Raw genomic sequence first — 21,208 nt, 5'->3', positions numbered from 1 at the left:
CTCACCACTAAGGGCAGGGAGAGAGGATTGGAACTGCACCCTTAGCACCGTAACGTTAAATACATTTTCAAAAGGCCTCTCAGTAGCTGATTTTCAGCCTCAGAGAGAATAGCATGTGGCTGTCCCTATCCCCATTCCCTTCCCGAAGTAGAAGCAGCTCAGGGAGAAAATAGGGAGACTGGGATCCTCTTTGTCAATGAGCAGTAGAGAGAGATCCACAGCTGGCTGACGTTGGGCTTGGGGCCGAATAAACTTCCAACCTGAGGACAGTTTTCTTTCCTAATTCTTGGGAACTAATTTGATGCTTTAGAGGGTGGTGGGCCTGGCAATGGAGGCCGCCCCACACCTGCACCCTCCTCCTCCCCCATCACTCCACACAACCAGGCCATTCACACAGGCTGGGGTGCCCAAACCTCCACCTGCAGGCAACTGCCACCCAAGGACAGGCAGAGGAACAAGGATGTGTCTTCCCTGCGTCATGTCCCCCTAGAATCCAGAGTCTGAGGAAGAGTGGAGGTGAGGGCTCTGGGAAGACTAGGAAGCTGAGGGATGGTGGAGGAATACATGCAGCCCAGGACACAAGTTCTGGCTGCAGAGCATTCCCAGGTCAGACAGTTGTTTGCATAAAAGCCAAAAGCCACTGCACCTGGGGTGGGGAGGCCCTCTGGGGAGGTACTCCCTGGCTTGGGGGAGAGGGGGGAAGGAAGGTGTCATGGAAAGTCCCTGAAGGACACGGGGTGTTGAATTTGCTGTGGTTTTGTTTTTAACTCTGTCTTGACCTGTGAAGTAGGCAGCTGCCTCCCTTCCCCCAAAATAACAGACCTTCCCCCAGAATAACACGAACATACCCAAGGAAAGAGCACTGTAGTGGAAAGAATGGAGGTTAGAGGACCTGTGGGTGATGTAAACTGCCCCCCTTCCCCAGGACTGAGGGGGCAGGAAGCCCCAGAACAGTCTTTTCCCATAACCTCGCCTTCCCCCTCAGCCCCCCTGCCCCTCGGCCCAGAAGAGCTGCCTAGTCAGATAAACCACAGCCCTGGGGGCGGCTGATGGATGGGAACTAGGGGGGCAGATGCCACCTCCTCCCCCAGGCTGGTCCTTCCACTGGCTCAATCCCCATGCCACCCCCGCTGGAATTACATTCTCAGCACCTCCATCTCCCTCTCACTCACAGACCCTAACTCCTGCCCTCCCTAGACGTGCATGTGTGCGTGCGTGTGCGTGTGTGTGTGTGTGTGTGTGTGTGTGTGTGTGTGTGTGTTGGGGAAAGCAGGCAGAATCAGTGACTCCAGAAAAGCTCTTAAGTCTCAGTAAAGAATTAACTGCCTGGTGCAGACTCCAGCTGAGAAATTGGACTCCTGGGTTCCAGTCCCAGCCCTGTCACTCTCTGGGTGACCCTGGGCACTTTTCTTTCCCTCTAGGCCCTGATTTTGCCCTGGAGTCAGATTTCTGAAGTTCCTTCCTGAAGGGCCTCAATCCCATTACTCCAGCGAGGCCTTCCTTCTTAAATTCAGAAATAGTAAGAGAGGTCCTGTTCCCTCCTCCATCTCTCTCCACCAGCTCAGGCACTGGGACTGAGGTAGGGCGCTGGAGTTAGAGTGATGGCAGCCTCTGATTTTTGCAAGTGGTCACTTTATCTATTCTGTGAAATTCCAGTCTTGGTCACAGCGGTGTGATGAACAGGGAGGTGACAGTGGGAGACTTTGAATATGGACTCTGAGGCTGAGTCTGAACACCTGGCCTCCATCCTTTCTCAGGATCGCCTCTTAATTTTGCGTGGACCCAGACACCGGATTCCCAGGTTGGGGGATCCTGGGAGAGGAAAGCTTAGGCCTGGCGGAGGCGGGAATGGGTGAGGTGCCGTGCGAGGTGGGAGTCGAGGGGGGTGAGAGGAGGGGCAGCTGCACTTCTGAGAAACAGCTCGACATCTCAGCAGCCCGCAGCCTAACCCCCTGCCTGCGGCTTCGCAGCTTGCTCCTCCTGCCGCCCACGCCGCTCGGGGCCTCTCCGGGGGTCGGCAGCCCCCGCGGAGGCGGCGGCCGCTGGGGTGGAGCAGCAGCTCAAGGGACAGCGGACTGGAACCCATGGGGTGGGAAATGGAGTGGGGCGTGGGCTGCGTAACACCCAGAGGTAAGAACCCACCCCTTACTCAAAGTCTGGAGCACTGGACCTCCGCCCGCCCGTGTGTACTCCCTCTACCCCCACCCAGGTACTCTCCCATCACACCCGGGGCAAGATCCAGAAGTGAAACTGCTGGGGGGTCACAGCTCAGCGCCGCCACTGCGCCCCGCCCCGCCCTTCCGGACACTGCAGCCCTGCAGGATCACCCAGAACTCGGGCGACTTCAGGGAGGAAACAGGGGGAGGGGAAGGGGAAGTGCCCCGCGAGGCAGTCTACAGAGCACGGCCTTCTCACCCGGGGGTGCCCGTTGGTAACCACGAGTGGGAACCTCGAGAGGCGCCGACTTTACACAGGGAGCCGAACGGGCAGCGCCTGCACTTCCCACCAAGGCCGCTGGGTGTCACTGCAGCCGCACGGCTGAGCCGGCGCGGGCGCCACCGGGAGCAGCGGGCGCGGGTTCCAGGCAGCTCCAGGACCGAGCCCGCCGCATCCGCGAGGCCCTGCGTAGCTTTCACCCTCAGATGCCCCGCGGTGCTTGGAGGAGGCCCTCATACCTCCCTCCACCCACCTGGTCTCTGGAAGCCGCCGCCCAACCGACTCGCAGTGAACAAACTTTCCCCCTTGTGGCGCCGCTCAACGTCCTCCCGCCCGCCCAGGGACAGACGCCGCCGACGCCACACCCCACCAAGCGCGCCCCCTGGCGAAGCGTTCAGGCCTCCGCGGCTCTGTCGAACCAGCGCCCGCAGCCCCTCGACGGCTGGGTGCCCTTCGGCTCGAGCAACCGCACTCATGCCGTTTTTTTCCGGGGGGAGGAGTGGCCGAAGGACCGGCAGTGGGTGCAGATCACCTTACGCACGTGCTGCGGAGCCAGAGCGACTGTGGTATGGGTCCCGGGGTGTATCCTCACTCCTGCCCCAGGCTCGCCTGACTCCTAGGTCAACCCTACTCACCCAGCTGGTGCTCCCCAGCCTCCCAGCTCTTCCTTTAGATGTGTGAGACCGGGTGGCTCAGCTTGAGAGAAGGGAACCAAAAGATAGGAATCTGTATCAAAACTGATGGGCGTAAGAGGGCCATGGGTGAGGGAAGGCTAGGGAGGGAAATACCCTGGAATCCTTTGGAAAATTGGGGTAGTTCGGTAGGAACGCCCACTTCTACCACGTCCTGGATTTAACTCAGGGCAGAGGTTGGGCAGATACATACAAAAGAACACACCTGGTTGGCTGCAGCTGGTGGGGTGGGGTGCAGGTGGCCCATTCCGACCTGTGTACAGCTTCTCCTAGAACTCCAGGGTCACAGGGCCCAGCTCCATTATGGACACCCTAGAAGAATCTACCTAGCAGCCGAAAAAGAGTGGCATTGGCCTCCCAATCTCCCTCAGTCTCCCTAAAACCACCACAAGATAAACCCGATCAGAGTAAAAACAGACTGCTCACCATGAAAATGCAGCTCCAGCCAAACAGCCCCCCCCCCAGGTGCCCAACAAAGAAAAACCTGCCCCTTCCTTGGGGCAAATGCAGCCGGGCAAGGGGATGCTGGGATTGACTGTCAAGCCACATTAAGGCCTGGTAGCCACAACCTTCTCAGCCCAGATAGTACCCCTACATCCCAACACACCTTCCTGTACGGAGATCATGGGGGACCCCTGTGGACCAGCTTCAGCCCCTAGAATCACCCACTCCCCTGTGGCTTTAGACTCAAGCCTGCAACATCCAACTCCCCTAATTTTGAATTCCATCTTTCCCCTCCTCCCAACTCCCCAACCCCGGCTGGAAGCTCAGAGTCCTCTGTCCTAGAAGGCCACCGCACACCTCATTCCCAAGCCCCAAAGCTGAGGTTCTGCCATCAGCACAGGGCAGGAAAGCAGATTGCCACAGACCACCACCGTGCAAGCTAGAACACACCCTGTCTTCTGCACCCCCTTTTCTGTTTGCTGGACCAGATGAGTGGCTAAATAGTAGGAAGGCTTTTTTTTTTTTTTCCAAGTATGCCATGAAATGAAACTCGTAGATATAAAGGCAGGGCTGCCCACAATCCCACCCCAACCTGCCCCACAACTCCTGCTGGAACTCTTGGACTCCAGGAAGCTGTTAAAAAACTGCTTATGTAGACAGTCCAGAAGAAAGGATCCTTCCGAGTCGTCTCCTTTCTCTCCTCTCTCCTCCCTCAGGATGCCTGGCACTGGAGCAGGAGGCAAGCAGGTCACTAAACCTATGCTGAACCCTTAGGCCTGCACCAGCAGGTCCTTCACTAGTGAACTCGGAGATGCGTAGATTTTATTGAACAGGATGTCTGGAGAGCAGGGAGAGCATGAACTGGCCAGAGCTTTATCTGTCTGGATGCTCTACTCAGGGCATCCTAGGGGAGGTGGGCTCCCCTAGAATCATACCCAACCGTTCCGAGTCCAGAAAGTTGGCACCAGTACACCCTGCCTTCTACACTTGAGTAGGCAGGGAGGTCAACCCTGTGGCCATACACTCCTACAGGCCCACGGTGCTGCCAAAGACGGATATGTACAATGTCACGAGGCTCACACCAGCCATACTAGCCCCAGGAGCTGGGGTCTACATGTGCTGAAGGCCATTTAGGGCCAGTCCCCTGGGTGTGGGCCCTGCATCACCCTCTCTCAAGGCCTGGTCTTCCTCAGCAAGGAGAGATTATGGGGAATTTCCTTTCTTTTCCAAAGTCTTTTTCTGATTTCTGAAATGTTCTTTAATAAACAAACATAATCTTTTTATAATCAAACCCAATAACATAATATTGAAAAGGCAGTATCTGAGGTACCACAAGGTCCCTGCCTTCCTCCCACCAGACCAGATTTCCTCTTAACGACAAGCCTCCACGATCCAGCACTTCCACTACCTTTGGCAGTCCCCTTTGCTATCTGGACTTGGCAAGTCATGCTGCAGCCTCTTTGGCAGGAGAGCAGCAGCCTTCCCACATCCTCGGAGCTGGGGAATCTTATCCAAGGTCCCTCTGTGAGCTGGCTGTGAAGGGCACTTGTCCCCTACACTCTGAGCTGCTGCCTCTTCTCCAAGAAGCCAGAGATCTCAGCCACTCACCAAGGATGTCCAGCTGCCAATTTCCAGTATCCAGCTCAGGGCCAAGTCAGTTGCTACTTCTAAGGTTCCCCAGCAGCCTAGGTCCCTCATAGTGGCCAGTACTGAGAAGGGAGGGGGCAGAGAACAAAGGACAGGCCAGGGAAAGGCTACGTTCCACCAACCGCAAGATGGGCTGAGTCGGACCTCTGTCCCTAACCATCTATGACTTCAGGTGGGTCACTCTCCTTTAGTCTCAGTTTCCCATTGGCAAAATGAGAATAATCTCTATCTCGGATTAGCTGATTGACATTAGAAAGGCTCTGTCCCCTGCCCAAGGTCTTGTTTTTTGTGCACCTCAAGAGGTGACTCATTCTGACCCCTTCACTCTCACCCTACCCTGGACCCATAGCACCTATACGTCGGAATTGGCCTTGGGCATCCATGACTGGCCACAGAGCCAGCACCAGCTCAGGCCCAAGGAGCAGCCAGTGAGAAGATGGTTCTGGAAATCGTCACAGGTGGCGGGCAACAGGTTGCACTGGTCCCTGCCGCCTCATCTTGCTAAAAAGAAACAAAATCTGCACCCCTCTCACAGCTGGGTTGCAGCAAGTTCTTCAGGGTGAATCCCTCGCCGGTTCCAGGCTAGAGGGTAGATGAGGCCTCTCTACCCACCTCTAACAGGCTTGGCTCCCCAGCCTGAGATTAGCCAAGGCTCCGTCACGAGTGGCCACTGGGACTGCCAAGCCTGGCCCGAGGGCTGGCTGTGGTGGCTAGTCCTTCTCAAGGTCACCTCAGGACAACCCCAGCCAGAGACCAGGGCTGCAGGGAAGGGAGAGGCTCTCCAGGGGAGGACCCCTCTGTAGGCCACTTAGGAATTCCACCTGGAAGTCAGCCAGGCAGGGACAGCAGAACAGCCCAGACCTGGTACTCAGACCTGGGTTGAAATCCTGGCTCTCCCACTAACTGGGATATGGGGCAGTTCTCCTCAATGGGCCGTCAGTTTCCTCACCTACAAAACAGGATTCTATCACCTCGTGCCCAATCAATCTCAAAGATCTGGGGAATCGCCATTAAAAAAAAAAAAAAGTATTATAGAATTTTCCAGTTTACACAAAATTACAGATCTCCATGTACCCATTACCCAGCTTCAACCAATATCGATTCATGGCCAACCCCTGACTATACCCACGCCCTCCCCCCTAACCTCTAGATTATTTTAAAAACGAAGCTGAGACATCATTTCACCAATACATATTTCAGAATGAATCTTTTAAAACTTTAAAAAAAAATAATCGCAATACTATTATCATACATTGCAAAGTAAATCATAATTCTTTAATATCACCAAATATCTCATCAGAGTTCAAATTTCCCCCAGTTGCTCATAAATGTTTTTTAGTTAGCTAGTTTGGATTTGAATCAAATAAGGTCAACACAAAATATTTGGTTGATATATGTCTAAATGTCTTGAAACCTAGAGAATCCCCATCTTTTCATTTCTTGTAAATTTTTTGCTGTTGAATAAGAAACTGGGTTATCTGTGCTGTAGTTTCCCAGTCTGGATTTTGGTAATTGTACCCTCACGTGTCATTTCGCTGTTCCCTGCATTTCCAATAACCAGTAGTTGGATACAGGGAATCAGATTTGGGTTCAATTTCTTGCCCAAAATAATGCCTCGTCGAGGTTCACATGTCTAGAGGGAGGGGTAACATCTTTGTGATCTGAAGACTGAGCAGCAGGTTTCGGTGTCACCAACCTGATACATTTATTACAAAGCCCCCCCCCCCATCATGTAAGAGCTAAAACTACTAAAACTCTTAAATTAGACAGAGACAAAAACATAGACTGCCATAGGCAGTAAGCAGAGTCTTTCTGGGCATAAGTGGAGTTTACAGGGGAGTGGGCAGATTTATATTTCGGAAAGATCACTTTAGATGAGAGAGAAGCCAGACTCAGAGGGCTGAGCGCGGTAGAAGCCCATACAGGCTTTCTGTAGCGGGTGGAACTGTAAGGACAGAAAGCAGATCTAGGGTTGGGAGAGGGGTTGTCAGGGGACGTGTGGGAGGTAATGGAGCCGTTATGTGACTTGGTGATGGCAATGGAGGCATACCTGTGTTTGTCAGGACTGATTAGTCCACTATTTAGTCTAGGACTTGCAGAGGATGCTGTCTGACTCATCTTCAGTGCCCAGGCCCTTTGAGTGTTGTCTCCATAGTCCTATCAGGAAGTCTCACCTGGATGACATCCCTTGATCATTCATTAACAAGCAATTATTGGGTACCCTCTATGGGCCAGGCTCCATGCTGGGCACTGAAGACTCTCAGATAACAGACCACCCCTGCCCTCAGAAATGTCCTGGCTGACCAGTACACATGCCACTATCTGACACATTCACCAAGGCCTGGTGCCCACCTCGTCTGCTGCCCTTCTCTACCCTAGCTAGCCAGATTGTGCCAGACAGAACTCATAGGTGTATCCAAAAATAATCTTTAATGTCACTAGTATAAAACAGAGCAGATCAACTGGCCTCAGTCTGTACAAAGTGTGGGGCCTAACACCACCCGGGCAGCCCCACTTCTCCCATAATGTCCCACCCAGGGCGGTGCCCAGAAGCTCCAAGTAGGGGACAAGGCCACCCCAAGTGCCTTACCTTGGAAGAGGGGTTGAGGGTGGACTGGGGCGGGGGCGGGGAGTACTTTCTGCCTCAGGGAGGCAAAGGAGCAAAAGAGAAAACCGGAGTGGGTAAGCCCTCTCAATTACTCCTGGTCCCGTCCCCGCCCTCTGCACCCTCCGAGTCCGCCCTGGGAGTGCAGGGCTGAGACGCGTGCCTGCTTCCGCGGTGGTCAGAGGGCCACGCAGGTGCAGCAGTGGCGCAGCAAGCAGGGCAGGATGCCGCGGTTCAGCTGGTGGAACTCCACGAGCTGCAGCAGATCGGTGAAGCGCGTCTGGCCCTCATCCATGCTGAAGTAAAGGCGGCCCTCTGCCTCGCTCTGGGGTATGGCCACAGGGAACGGGTGGTCAGGAAGAGACATGAGTTTGAGGGGCTCCTTCATGGGTCAGAGCTGAGGTCCCCACTGCTTTTGAAAGGAGAGCAGGAGATCCCAGGCACATGGGGGACCAGGGGTGGAGGATGCTTCTTGGTCTCTGATGAAGACAACTGGCCGCTGGGAGTCCTGTGTCTCCAGTGCAGGAATCTGGGACTCGGGGAGGGAGGCGATTACTCACCGGCAGGATAAGATAATGTTTGACTTTCTGCAGGTGGCACAAAGAGAGGACGAAGCCTTGTGGGTTCCGTTGACTCTCCCGGACCAGGAACAGGCTGCCAGGAGAGAAGGCAACATTAGCCGAGGACACACGGCTGCCACCTTCACCCAGGGTCTCTCTTACCCCTGGGCCTGCTGCTCTGCCCGGCCCTGCCGCTTACCCGTCTACCAGGCCCTGCTGTGCAATGAGCCGCTGGCTTTCCTCGCGGGAAATGCGTCCATGGAACCATGGCTGGGTGCGGTGGATGGCTGGGGTGAGGGAGACAGACGGGGAGTCACTCCGGGGAGGGGATCCTCGTACTGACCACCCCCACCGGAAATGCCCAGAGAAGCCACGCAGCCCCACCCCCGGGGATGCTGGCCCTCGCCCACCTGCACTGAGGCTCGCGCCTGAACATGGGGTGGGAAGGCTGAGACGGTGGTTCGTCTTCTTCTGCAGAGCAGAGGGGGACACGGTGGGGGTGGGGGTTTTCAGAGCGTAGCCGGGATATTACCCTGTCCCCTCAAGAATGCAGAGTCCCTTTCTACAGCTGGGGGCCTCCCCTCACCCCTCTCTTCCTCCCACTCCATGGAAACCCATATGGAGAGACGGTCCCCAGTCCAAACATGCAGGGTGCAGGCCCCTCACCCTCCAGGCGTGGGCCTCCTCCAGGGCTACACTCAGAGCCTCCCGAGGGTTTTCGATGACACGCCCAGCATGGCCGGAGAAGTCCATGGCCACCAGGGTGTTATCCGAGACACTCCTCTGCAAATGGGAAAGGACAGGAAGGGGAGGGGTCAGAACAGGGCCCAAGTATCCCTGGGATAGGGCCTGGGTGCCCACCCCTGGCTAATGCCCCTGTGCACACTCACCAGGGGTGGGGACCCCACACAGGATGGGTGCAGGTGGCGAGACTGTGCTTGTTGATAATTCTTATACAGCTGCACCCCATACTGAGGAGCAGGGAAAGAAAAAGGGCCAAAGGTCAAGACGGTGCCCGAGTCTGGGCTGTGATACCCCCCGGACCAGGCCTCCCCGAGAGCAGAGCTGCATCTCTGCCCCTGGACAAAGAAGGCCCTGAAGCCAGAGCTGGGACTCCAGCCTTGGACGAAGGATTCTGAAAGATCAAGGCTGTGATGCCCCCTCTGGAGACTTCCTCAGAGAAGAGCTATCACTCCTCCCTCACGCCAGACCTTGTGTGTGTGTGGGGCCAGCCCCCATGCCACTCCCAGAGCCTCACCTTAAAGAGGCGGAAGGCAGCTAACCAGCAGGTTCGGCTCTGCTCATCCTCACTGCAGAAGATGCGAAGCCCCTTGTGGCCATTTCGAAGCTTGTTCGGCTGCGGGGAGAGGAAACTGGCTGGTTCCATGTCTATCTGCCCTTAGGACCAGACGTCTGTCTCCTGTCCCCATGGGGTGCAGGGAGAGGAGTCTGGGTGTCCCAGAGGGAGCTCAGAAGCCCCAGGTAGGATCCTGGAGACTGAGCAGCTCCCACTCCCTCCCAGCCAGGCCGGAGTCTTCACCTTGATACAGAAGCCGAAGTCGGTGGGCAGCCCGTAGAGCTTGCGGCCCTGCGTCACCACATACACGTTAGACTCGTTCACGTCCGCTACATATTGCAGGTGCCTTGGATCCTGTGCAGCACAGGTGAGCAGGACTTGATACAGGTAGACCCTAACCTCGGATTACTGCCCCCCAACCCCCAAGCCAGCTGCAGAGATTTCAGGCCCAGAGAGGGGCAGAGAAGTAGAGCCAGTACTTAAACTCAGTTCGCCTGCCCTTCCCACCACTACCTCCTGGGGCAGATAAACTGGGCAGGAAAGAGGAGCATCCGAGGGCCCAGGGGGAAAAAGGTCTAGGAGTTCCAAGAGGGAAGGACCAGGATGCTGTATCCAAGGAGCTGGGGCTGTCACCCTCAAGACCTCACCTTGGAGGTGCCCTTGGTGGAGTAATAGAGGCCAGACCGGCGCAGGAAGCAGAAGAATCGTTTCCAAAGCTTGCGTCCTGATCCTCGCAACTGCAGGAAGCCCTGGATCTCTGGGAAGCTGCCTGCATTCAGGAAGTTCTGAGGCCAGAGGAGAGCAAGAAGGTGGTGAGGGGCCTAGAGGGACACATGGACATGCACGCACACACACACACGGTCTTCACAGGACCCGCCGTTATGAGAGGAGGTGTTCCACGTGCATTTATTATCCCCATTTAATAGATGAAGAAACGGATGCTTGGGCAGGGACGGTGACATTTCCACAGTCACTTAGGACTGTGCTGGGCTTACACAGAGGGGAGACACAAGACTTAAAGGCCAAGAAGCAATGGGATCCTGGGGAATTGTGACTGTGGCATGAAATGGGGGTGTCCTCTCACCTGGATGAGGTCTTCATGGGATATGCCCGTTTGCGTGTCCAGACAGCTGGAGACCATCTTTTCTGGGAACAGGGAGTGCTGGGGGAAAAAGGAGTCAGGAACTGAGTGTCCGGCTTGGGGATCATGGTGTCCTACTGCCCAGAGCTCCCCACCCCCCACACTCACTGGGGAGCTCTTGAACAGTTCGTACTTGGCGAAGTTCTTCCGGAAGACAAAGCGGCTGTCTCCGCCAATGGGCCAGGCAGCCTGCACTTCTACCACCGACTCATGGTCCTCCAGGCCCCGTTCTGGGATCAAGGGTGAAAGCGGGGTCAGTGGAGATGAGCCAGGCCTCCCGGAGGAGCTACCTGCCTAGCCCAAGTGGGAAGCATTTCCTCCTGGCCCAGGCAGACCGTGCGCCCCAACTCACCCAGCGCTAGATGGGGGTGGCACTCCACCAGCCCCCAGTTCTCATCACTCAGGGCGTGAGCTCGCTGTACCAGCATTTCACACACGTAGCGCGCCGTGGCGCCTGCCGCCACCTCCACTGACCGGCAGGCCCCGTCTTCGCTGTACACCTTTACTACCTGCACCCCAAGAATTGCAGATGACTTGAGAAAAGGGCAAAACGTGGTTCTTTCCCTTCCCCCACCTGCTACACCCTCAGGGACCCCTGACCACCTCCACAGAAGTGGCACTATATCCACCCCAGACCCAGAGTACCCCCACATTCCTGCCTTGCCTTTCCCAGTACAACTCACATGGAGGCAGCTGGCGTCTCGAGGGAGCAGCCCCCTTGCACTGGAGGGCCCCCCGAGAATGGGGGTCTGTGAAGAAGGACTGCAGAGCTCAGGGAAGGGATTGGGGATGGAGGGCAGAGAGGTGGTCCGCAGCTCCTCCTCTCGAAGAAGTTTCCTGTGTGGGATGGGGAGGAATTGACTGTAAGCTTCTATGTATTACTCAGCACTGACCGCCCCCCGCCCCCTGCCCAGGCCTCCTCAGCCCAGTCACCCCATTGTACCTGCTGGTTGGAATAGGCAGAGGCTGAGACCTCTTCACCTCCCCAGGTAGAGGGACGTCGGGAGGCGGGGGAGTCCCAGGAGGGGTCCCAGGGGCTGGGTACAGGTCTTCTGGGGAGTTGCTGCAATGAGGTGGAGACAGACCCAGCTCCATGACATCCGAGGGAAAAGAGAGGGCTGAATGCAGCTGCTCTTGTGCCCTTGTCCTGGGGAGAGAGAGACCAAGAGGACTCAGACCTCTTGACTTCACACAGCTCTCAAGGTGCTCCTCAGAGTTTACCCAGCACTTCATTGCTCCTCCTCTAACTGGAGTTTCCCTGGAGCCTTTGGGGAAAGAATGAGCCCATTTTACAAAACGGGACACCCAGTCCCTGAGAAGGAAGCATTCTTGTTTCCACCACAGGTGAGCCAGGGAGTGGAACTCAGTGTTGGGACTTCTAGTCCAGTGTTCTTCCTTTAGCCCCAAGTTGCCCAGGGCAAGAGCTAAGAGGGCCCCCCCGACCACCACCATAAGTCAGGCAGCAGCAAAACAGACTCCACCACCCACAGACTGGGGCGCGAGCTCTCGGTGTCAGGGCAAAGGGCCGCCCCTCTGTCTCTGAGTGTGAAGCACTCATTTCTCTGGGCTCTGCCCCAGGTTTTCCCAAGGCTTTGTTGCCAGATGTGGCTGCCCAATTCTGTTGTGGCAACGCCTGCGCAAGTGCTGCTGAGTGATGCAGAGGTGAGAAGGAGGTGGGGAAGGACAGGAACCCGGGAGGCAGGAGGTGGGTTCAGCTGCAGTGGGAGGGAGAGGGCAGCCTCCAAACCTGTGTGCCCTCCCTAGGCCCTTCCTCCTGCCCAACTTGCTTGAAGCCCCAATGCCAGGGCTACCTCCTCCAAGAAGTCTTCCTGAATTTTCCACATTCAGGCCAAATGGCTCCCAGGGCACTGCTCTGGAGCCTCCTGGACAATTACTATGCACCTGTCTTACCCACCTACTGGTCTTGAAGACACCAGGCTCTGCTAGGCAGGACCAGGGTCTTCCCCAAGTCTTAATACTCACAGGTACTGCATAGGCACCTAGGATGAGTAAAGATAAGATAAATGGGGCAGAGATGCCCACCGGGGGTAGCGGTAATACAGGCCCCTCCTCCACAGAAACCAAGACCCCTTGGGGGGTGAGGGGAGCTGAAACCTAGGAAGGCCTGGGAGACCGTGTTAATTCCAGTCCCCTGCCTGCTCTCCCCGGACCCTGGGCCAGTGTTGTTAGGCAGGCTGTCTGGGGCACCTGGGATTGACCCCCCTAACCCCCCGCCAGAATGGAGCAGGCCCCTGACCCTTAAGTGAGGGCATAAGGGATTTGGGGGACAGGTGTGTCAGGGTGGGGCAGGACAGCGCTGCCTGGGGCTCTCCATTCAACCTTGACTCATCTGCGCAACTTCCTGGCTTAGGAGAAACACAAACAACCCTGCCTCTACCCACCCCGCTCCGCTCCCACCACCCACCTACCAGCTAGGAAGGAATGGGGAGGGGGAGGATGCAGGGCCTGCCTGAGGCTCCTTTGACATCATCTCTTCCTTCTCACCCTTGGCCTACTTCCACTTCTCAAGTCCTGGTGGGACCTTCATTTGTCCCCAGTCCAGTGGGACTCATTCACATCACCCCTGGGGGACAAGGATTCTCCTAACACATTCTTCTAATGTTCCGGCCAGAGGTGTACCCTAGGAGGAGGAGTGGAGAGTCGAGACACCCAAGAAGACAGACAGGCAGATAAGGAAAGGCCCAGGAAGGAGAGTCAGGGAAAGGGAAAACACCCACCATCCACCACCCACAGACAGCCGTACATCAACACCAAAGCACAAGCTCCCACTCTCAACCCTCGCTAACCTTTTTCAAATGGCCCAGGTGCCTTTATTCCAGGGAAGACAAAAGAGAGGGACTTCCTGCGGGGACTACCCCTTCCGGAAGCCGGACCAACAGTGGAGCGTCTGTGTCCACCACAGAGGAAAGAGGAATCAGGGCAGTGTTTGGAAGGGGCGATTTATATCAGATTAGACTCTGGCCTCGGAAGGTGGGAGGGTGGACTCCAGATTTCAGTTTTGGTCTTCAGGTCCCTCTACCATGCCCTCCAGACCCTTTAAAGCAAAATTAGAGTGGCACAGTCAAGACCGAAGTGATGAGATGGAAGGACTGTGGCCCTAGCTGTGGGGCCTGGACAGCCTCCTTCCCAAGAGATCTGAAGCTTTCAAACCGGGGCCCTAGGAAATTCTCTTCTGTTGAAGAAGCTAAATCCCCAAGCTACTGGCTTCCCCCACCGCCTCTCCAGCCCCCGTGGCTTCGGCCCCACCCTCTTTCCCGCCCTCCCATCCTCCAGCCTCCTGCCTCCTTGTTTACTTCCTGAATCTTGCCCCACCTGGCTGGCCCCAAGGGCGGGTGGCAGGGCCCTGTGTTTAGGGCCGATAAAAACAAGGCCACCTTCGGCAGCGCTTCCCAGGGTGAAGGGAGGGGCTGGCATGGCAGAGGCTTAGGCTGGGCCCTGGATGTGGCGGGAAGGTCAGGGTCTAGCCCAGTATTCCACGCCCCGCCTCCAACAAGATTGATTGTAGGGGCACAGGCTTAACCTTTGGGGGAGCTCTAAAGGTGCAGGGCCCGGGTGAGGAGGCGGGGAACCCCTATGTGACCTGGAGTTGGAGGAAGGGCCCCGGACCCTGAGGCCCCGCCCACTCCCTCTCAGGATAAAACGTCCAATGGGACGGGGGGGGGGGGCAGCTCTTTTAAAGTTTAATTTGGTAAGAATGCTAGAGTGTCTGTGGAGTTAATCATTACAGGCTGCTTGCCTTCGAGGAGGGCCCCCCATCAGGGTATTGCGGGAGAGGGGAGAGCAGAGTCCAGGACAGCCGGACCAAGAGGGGGCATTCTTCAGTGGCAGCGGGGTTGGGACGCCTTCCAACCGCGGACAGGTGCATTCTCCATCCCCAACGTGCCAGCGAGACCCAGACCAGGACTCGGGTCTTTCTCTAGCCTATTCATACAGACAAGACCACCTGCCCACCCGCCCCCCAACACGCGCGCTCATCCTCAGGCCTTGCCGTGCTGCAGACCACCCACCCCAGCCGGCATCCAGGCCTCCGGCCTTCCGAGCCCACTTCGTTCTGAAGCTAGGAGGGACCCCGGGCCTGCCCTTCCCATCCGAAGGCAGGACCCTGTGTTTCTGAGCACAGATACAGTCCTGAGAGACGGAACTCCAGCAATTTAGAGAATCCTCTTTAACTGCCTTTCAGATTAGAGAGTACCCCCCCACCACCACCACCACCAGCCTGCCGTGGAGACGTCCATCTTTAGTAAAGATTTGGGGAGATTCAAACTGGGATAAAACCAGGCTGAGCCAAAGGATGGAGTCATGTCAGCTTCCTAAGTATTCGGACCCCCTCTTAGTTCGCCTTCTGGGAATGGGGAGGGGCTAGTTTCAGCGGGAAAGCCGCCTCTCCTGGAGGGGAGAATCCGAGATCCAACTTCCCTGTCCCCATCAGCTAGTTCGTGTGGTGGGGGGAGGGGGGGGGTTGAGCGGGGCAGATACAGAGAGGGAAGGAAGGAATGGAGGAGAAGACAGAAAATGAGACTAGGGAAAGACTGAGGGCAGATAGTGAGGAGGGGACGGGATGGGAGAGTAGAGGAAAAGAGAAAGTGGGGCCGCCTAGGTAACCCAGCAGGAGTCCGACTCTTTCCATATTGACCCCGGACCTGCTGGTGCTCCCCACCCCCAAGATGAAATGCCTGCCTTGGTCCTTACCTGGACCCTGTGCACTGGTACACCTGGCTGGGGCCGCAGGTTTAGGGAGGGAGCCGCAAGGCCCTTAACTACCTGTCCCCCTCCGGCCCCCGCCCTTGGCCTGACATCACTGAGGGGGAAAGGGGAGGGGGAAGCCAGTCGGCCGCCCGGCCGCTCACCTGGGCAGCCAGCCAGCTCCTGGCCCAGAGACGGGCACAGCCTGGGGCCCCGATGCGGCTGGGGGGTGGGAGGAGGTTGTCGTCTGGGACCGATCTCAGTCCCCTTACCTGGAGAAACCTCAGCAGGAGTAGAAGGACCCAGGGTCCAAAGTCCAGCAGTCTAAGAACCCCAGATACCTGGACTTGATTTCAAATTCACTCCCTCTTCTCTACAGGCGGCAGGAGGGTGTCCCGACTTTGGAAGTAGAAGTAGGGGTGAGGGGAGGGTGAGCCCTGTGTTTACGGGCTCCTGGCCCAAGGAAACTAAAATTATCTTGGGCAGGTGGGGGCGGGGTCTGGGGGAGGGGCATGGGAGGAGAAAGCACCGAAGGGGCGGGGACTCCCTGAAACTCTATACAGGCTGGGATTGTTTTTGCTCTCCTTGGCCTGGCAGCAGGTGCCAGGAGAGAGGCGGAGATAGTTGAACTGAACAGCCTCCAGTGTCCTCACAGCCTGAGAGGGAGGGGCTGGGGGGAGGAAAGTTAAGGGGAAATGGCCCCGCCCACTCTTTCCATTCCCCCTCCCCAAACCTGCTCAGTTCATTGGCCAAGCTAGGGGTGCTCTGGAGCCCTCCCCCTGGAGCAAAGGGCACTCTGCGAAAAAGGGAAGCCAACCAGAGGAGTGCCCAGCACCATGGCCTGTCCCTTGACCTCCAACCACAGTCCGGCCACCCAGGCTTCATCTGGCTCCTCAGAGACACCCAGGGTATGTCCTCCCGTCTGAGCAAAGTCCAGGGGCTCAGCTTCTCCTTCTGAAATTGAAGGGGTAAGGCAGAGTCTTTTGGTGGGAGGAGTGATCTAGGGAAAGCTCTGGCCAGGTGCCAGGGGACTCCCTTAGAGCACTCATTTTAGCTGTCTTTCAGCACAAGGCAAACACTTAGGAGGTGGGGGGACCTGGGAGGCTGAGATCAAAGACAGAGGCCACCGCCCAGCCTAAAGTGGGTGATAGTTGGGTAAACAAACAATCCCTAGGGTGATAAGAAGTCTGCCCTGGAAGACCAGGAGAAGGGGCTCCAGCCTCTATTTTCTCCAAACTGGATTTTCATCAGAAAAACGACTATGAGCGGACTAAGCAAAGAAGTGGGGGAGGGAGCCCCCAGGGGAGGTCACCTGGGCCATGGAGTAGCTTGTACAAACCACTGTAGATAATTCACTCAATCATTCTTTCATTCATTCAACTAATATTTGTTAAGTACTGACTATATGCCAACCTCATGCCTGGTACTAGGGATCCAGTGGTGAGCAACAAAAACAGACCCCACCCTTGTCCTCATTTGGCCCAGTTTAGGAGACTGATTTTAATCAAAGACGTGTACAAGTAATAAGAAAGGACAGGTGACAACTATGCTGGGAGAATGACTCACTCAGGGAGTTAAGTTCTCTATAGAAGTGACAATTGAGCAGAGGGGAAGCTGTCTGGGACAGGGAAGTGGGTGTGGAAGGTGCAGGGAAAGGCAAGTGCTTTGGTCTCAGCTGTGTTTCTCAAAGTATGACCTGTGACCACCTGCCTCCAAATCTCACTAGGCTTGTATAAAAAACAGATCCCTGCACCCCTCCTTACCTACTGAATCTGTTGTCTCTGGGTCCAAGACCCAGGAATGTGTGGTATTGACAAGCCCTCAGGTGGTTATTCTGTAAACCAGCTTTAAGAGCCATCCATCCTGTCTGTCCAGACCAGCAGGAACTATAGGCAGAGGCCAGACCCTGCAGGGTCTATCTGGGCTTAAGGAGAGATACAGAAGAGCAGACAGATTTATATTTTGGAAGGATCACTCTGGACGTTGAAGGAACCAGACTCAGAGGGCTGAGTGCTTTAGGATTCCATTTATATGGCTTTCTGCAACAGAAAGTAAATCTGGGGTTGAGGAGGAGGGTAAGAGGTTAACAGTAGAGGGGCACAAGGACTTGTGGGAGGTAATGGACTGTTGTATATCTTGGTCATGGTGGTACAACTGTGTGTGTCAAGACTCACAGAAAGGTACATACACTCAACAGGGTGAATTTTACTGTGTATAAATTATAACTAATTTTTTTGAATTAAAAGAAAAGTAGATTTATAGATCAGTGGAACAGAATCAAGAGTCCAAATATAAACCCTTATATTTCTGGCCAATTGATTTTTGATAAAGGTGCCAAGACAATTTAGTGGGGGAAAGGATAGTCTTCAATAAATGGTTCTAGGACAATCGAATATCCATATGCTTAAAGATGAATTTAGATCCTTACCTGACACATGTACGAAAATTAATTTAAAATAGGTTATAAACCTAATCGTAAAAGCTAAAACTATAAAAATTCTAGAAGAAACCATGGGAGAAAATCTTTATGACCTTGGATCTCAGATATATAGCAGAAGCGCAAGAGACAAAAGAAAAAGTTGGTAAATTAGACCTCATTAAAACTAAAAAGTTTTTGCCCTTCAAAAGACCCAGTATGATTAAAAAAAAAAAAAAAAAAAAAAGACTTGCCAAACACTGGAAATAAATATGTGCAAATCACACATTAGATTATGGAAGTTGTATCCAGAATATATAAAGAACTCTTATGAATCAATAATAGACAAATGACTCAATTAAAAATGGGCAAAATATTTGAATAGATGTTTTCCTAAAGATATAAGAATGGCTAGTAAGCACATGAAAAGGTGTTCAACATCATTAGTCATTAGAGAAATACAAATTAAAGCCACAATGGCATACCATCTCACTCTTACCAGAATGGCTAGAATCAAAGAGACAAACAACAAATGTTGACAAAGATATGCGGAAACAAATCCTCATGTATTGCTGGTGAAAATGTAAAATGGTACAGGCACTTCAAAAAACAGTTTGGCAGTTTCTTAAAAAGTTAAACATAAACTTACTGTACAACCCAGCAATCCTACTCCTAGGAATCTACCCAAGAGAATTGAAAACACATGTACATATAAAGATACTTCTTGAAAGTTCATAGCAGCATTATCCAAAAATAGCTCAAAACTGGAAATCCAAAAGTCGATCTACTGGTATTGACTAAACAAAAGGTGATATATGCATATAATGATATTACTCAGCTACAAAAAAGGAACAAGCTACTGGTTCATGCTATAGCATGGATGAACCTCAAAACTATACTGAACAACGGAAGCCAAAAGAAAGGCGGGAAGGCAGAGGAGGAGGGGGGAGGAGGAAGAAGAAGAAACAAAATATAAAGAAGCCAGAAGCAAAAGAACACATATCATTCCATTTAATATATGAAATGCCCAGGAAATGCAAATTTATAGACAGAAAGCAGATCAGTGGGTGCCTAGGGCTGGAGCTGAGAACTGGATTGACTGCATACAGGCAGGAAGGACCTTTTGAGGTTGATGGAAACATTCTGTAACTGGATTGTAGATGCTCACACAACTCTATAAGTCATTGTTTTTAAATGGTTTAAAGGGATGTCAGAATGGGTGACCTGTTAGTATTGTGGGACTCCAGGGAGGGAAGAGGCAGAGAGACAGCCTCCATTTATAGATTGCAAAATGGGAATAATGATGCCAGACAGTAGTGAAGCTGGGATAGTGGGTGTGTGTGTGCATATGAAGGGGAACATAGAGCCTGAGGGGGAACCCCAAGGCCTTTGGTTTCTGAATGCAGGAGAGAGTTGGTCACTGCCCTAGGTTATGTCTAGAGCTTAGAGTTTAAGAGTCAGAAATACTTTATATATATATATAGTGGCTTAAAATGTCTTCAGCTTGTTAGCAAGAAGTGGCAACTGTTCCATACCGTCACCCAACCCCAGGCCCTGAGACACATTCTCTTCCTGGAAAGCGCTTTGCAGTTTAAGGTATTTCATCAGGTTAAATAAGGCTCTGAAGTCTAGCGCACACTAGGTGCGGGACAAGCCCAGGCACTCGGAGAACCTGCGTGCAGGTAAGGTGGTCTGAGCTGGCCCACCCATCCAGAGCCTTCTAGCTAAGGACAGAAAGCAGAAGAGCAGTCGCGGCCTGCAGGGGGCACCCGGACGTAACGCGCGGCCCCGCCCCTTCACGTGCCCGCGCCGTTGCGTCACACCCGGAAGCAGCAACTGGAGCAGAGCCGGCAGCAATGAGCGGGGACCTGGGGCCGACGTCCGCAGCGCCCCATCCCAGGGAGATCGAACCAGGAAGTGGAGTCCGCATCGTGGTAGAGTACTGGTGAGCAGTTCGGGCCGGTGGGGTTCCGGCCTGGATGGGGGTGGATCCACGGGAGGCCCCTCCTCTGAAACCCAAGCGGACCCCGGGCATCTTCTCCCTAGTGAACCCTGCGGCTTCGAGGCGACCTACCTGGAGCTGGCAAGTGCTGTGAAGGAGCAGTATCCTGGCATCGAGATCGAGTCGCGCCTGGGGGGCACAGGTGAGGCTCGCAGAGCACCTGCCGAATCAGTGTACTAAATCTCAGCTCTACCACTTTCTAGTTTTGGCATTGGTTATTTTAGTGACCAGCAGTGCCTGGCACATAGTAAACTGTCCAGCCAACTTGAGTCCCTTCCAGAGGTGAGGGGGTCACAGAGGAAACCTGTAGGGAAAAGCCGGTGAGACTGCAGAAGTGAAATATAAGTTCAGAGAGAAAGGAGGCTTTCATTGAGTTCAAAGAACACACAGGTGACAGGCACCTCCTGAAGGCTCCTTTGGCTTGACCCAGGGTTGAAAAAATGGCTTAGAGCTACAAGTCTCTAGTGGAGCTCATGGGGGACATGAAGGAGCTTGTGTTAAGTCTAAGGAGTGTGGAAGGCCCACCTTCGGAGGTCCTCCTAACTTTTGCCTGTTCTCAGCATACAGTTCATTCATCCGTTTATTTAATACCAGGGGCCTTTGAGATCGAGATCAATGGACAGCTGGTGTTCTCCAAACTGGAGAATGGGGGCTTCCCTTATGAGAAAGATGTGAGTATTTGCAATGTTGGAAATATCTTTGGTTCACCCTGCTCCTACAACGCATCATCTTATTCCACATCTCTGCATTTTAGCTTATTGAGGCCATCCGAAGAGCCAGTAACGGAGAACCCCTAGAAAAAATCACCAACAGTCGTCCTCCCTGCATTATCCTGTGACTACCTGGGATTCTGGGTTCCTGTTCTATTCTGGAGTCCAAGCCTTGGTCTTCCCTTTGGTCCTGCTAAGGGTTTTCCATTGCCTCTTTCCCTGGTAGTTAAGAGATCCTGGCCTCCCTTTTTGCCCCTTTGGATACTGGGAGGAAATAGAAACTTCTATGGTCTCAGGGGTGAGAGAGCCTCTCCATTGACACTTTCACAGCCACCTCAGACTGATCAGTGCTTCCCAGGATCACTGCTCACAAAAGCCCACTCCTCTCTCCAGCTTAGCCATACCTGTCAGATGTTACCATAGTTCTAATTTATTTTTCACTAGCCCCACACAATGTCAGCTATTGGCAATAAAGTGGCACTACAAACACCTGTGCCAACTATTGTGTTTTTATGTCCAGTCTGAGAGTATGTTGTAGGGGGAGGGCTGGAGGG

The 21,208-nt window shown here is 54.2% G+C and overlaps 2 protein-coding genes across 6 annotated transcripts; one reads left to right on the top strand and one right to left on the bottom strand.

Moving 5' to 3' along the window:
• Positions 1 to 7,630: 7,630 nt before the first annotated feature.
• Positions 7,631 to 16,001, bottom strand: GRB7 (growth factor receptor bound protein 7). Of its 5 annotated transcripts, XM_016164668.2 has the most exons (15): positions 15,799 to 16,001; positions 11,766 to 11,969; positions 11,506 to 11,659; positions 11,175 to 11,331; positions 10,931 to 11,052; positions 10,766 to 10,843; positions 10,329 to 10,466; positions 9,925 to 10,035; positions 9,643 to 9,741; positions 9,275 to 9,355; positions 9,051 to 9,167; positions 8,795 to 8,855; positions 8,584 to 8,671; positions 8,385 to 8,478; positions 7,631 to 8,149 (listed from the first exon to the last, which is right to left on the bottom strand). In XM_016164668.2, the coding sequence occupies exons 2-15, from the start codon at positions 11,915 to 11,917 to the stop codon at positions 8,003 to 8,005; spliced, it is 1,599 nt and encodes a 532-aa protein (XP_016020154.1). In that variant the 5' UTR covers positions 11,918 to 11,969; positions 15,799 to 16,001; the 3' UTR covers positions 7,631 to 8,002. The 5 variants fall into 5 exon arrangements, with proteins under 5 accessions (XP_016020154.1, XP_016020149.2, XP_016020152.2 ...); XM_016164663.2 differs by having other exon boundaries at positions 8,022 to 8,478; positions 15,799 to 15,997; XM_016164666.2 differs by lacking the exon at positions 15,799 to 16,001 and adding an exon at positions 15,691 to 15,712 and having other exon boundaries at positions 8,022 to 8,478.
• A 298-nt stretch (positions 16,002 to 16,299) lies between these two features.
• Positions 16,300 to 21,167, top strand: MIEN1 (migration and invasion enhancer 1). The gene is made up of 4 exons (XM_036222761.1): positions 16,300 to 19,887; positions 19,989 to 20,086; positions 20,539 to 20,615; positions 20,699 to 21,167. Exons 1-4 carry the CDS (start codon positions 19,799 to 19,801, stop codon positions 20,780 to 20,782), a joined length of 348 nt encoding a protein of 115 aa, XP_036078654.1. The 5' UTR covers positions 16,300 to 19,798; the 3' UTR covers positions 20,783 to 21,167.
• The last annotated feature ends 41 nt before the right edge of the window (positions 21,168 to 21,208 follow it).

Source organism: Rousettus aegyptiacus, unplaced genomic scaffold (genome assembly GCF_014176215.1).
Source record: "Rousettus aegyptiacus isolate mRouAeg1 unplaced genomic scaffold, mRouAeg1.p scaffold_m13_p_6, whole genome shotgun sequence".
Classification (NCBI taxonomy): domain Eukaryota; kingdom Metazoa; phylum Chordata; class Mammalia; order Chiroptera; family Pteropodidae; genus Rousettus; species Rousettus aegyptiacus.
Note: the sequence above shows the minus strand (reverse complement) of the source record. Positions and strands in the feature narration are given on the sequence as shown.

Coding starts and splice junctions, on each gene's coding strand:
- GRB7 (XM_016164663.2), bottom strand. CDS start 11,917: ATGGAGCTGGGTCTGTCTCCACCTCATTGCAGCAACTCCCCAGAAGAC. Junction 11,053..11,174: donor CCACCCCCATCTAGCGCTGG/GTGAGTTGGGGC, acceptor CCTTGATCCCAG/AACGGGGCCTGGAGGACCAT. Junction 8,856..9,050: donor AGGAGGCCCACGCCTGGAGG/GTGAGGGGCCTG, acceptor TCTGCTCTGCAG/AAGAAGACGAACCACCGTCT.
- MIEN1 (XM_036222761.1), top strand. CDS start 19,799: ATGAGCGGGGACCTGGGGCCGACGTCCGCAGCGCCCCATCCCAGGGAG. Junction 19,888..19,988: donor CGCATCGTGGTAGAGTACTG/GTGAGCAGTTCG, acceptor TCTTCTCCCTAG/TGAACCCTGCGGCTTCGAGG. Junction 20,616..20,698: donor GCTTCCCTTATGAGAAAGAT/GTGAGTATTTGC, acceptor TCTGCATTTTAG/CTTATTGAGGCCATCCGAAG.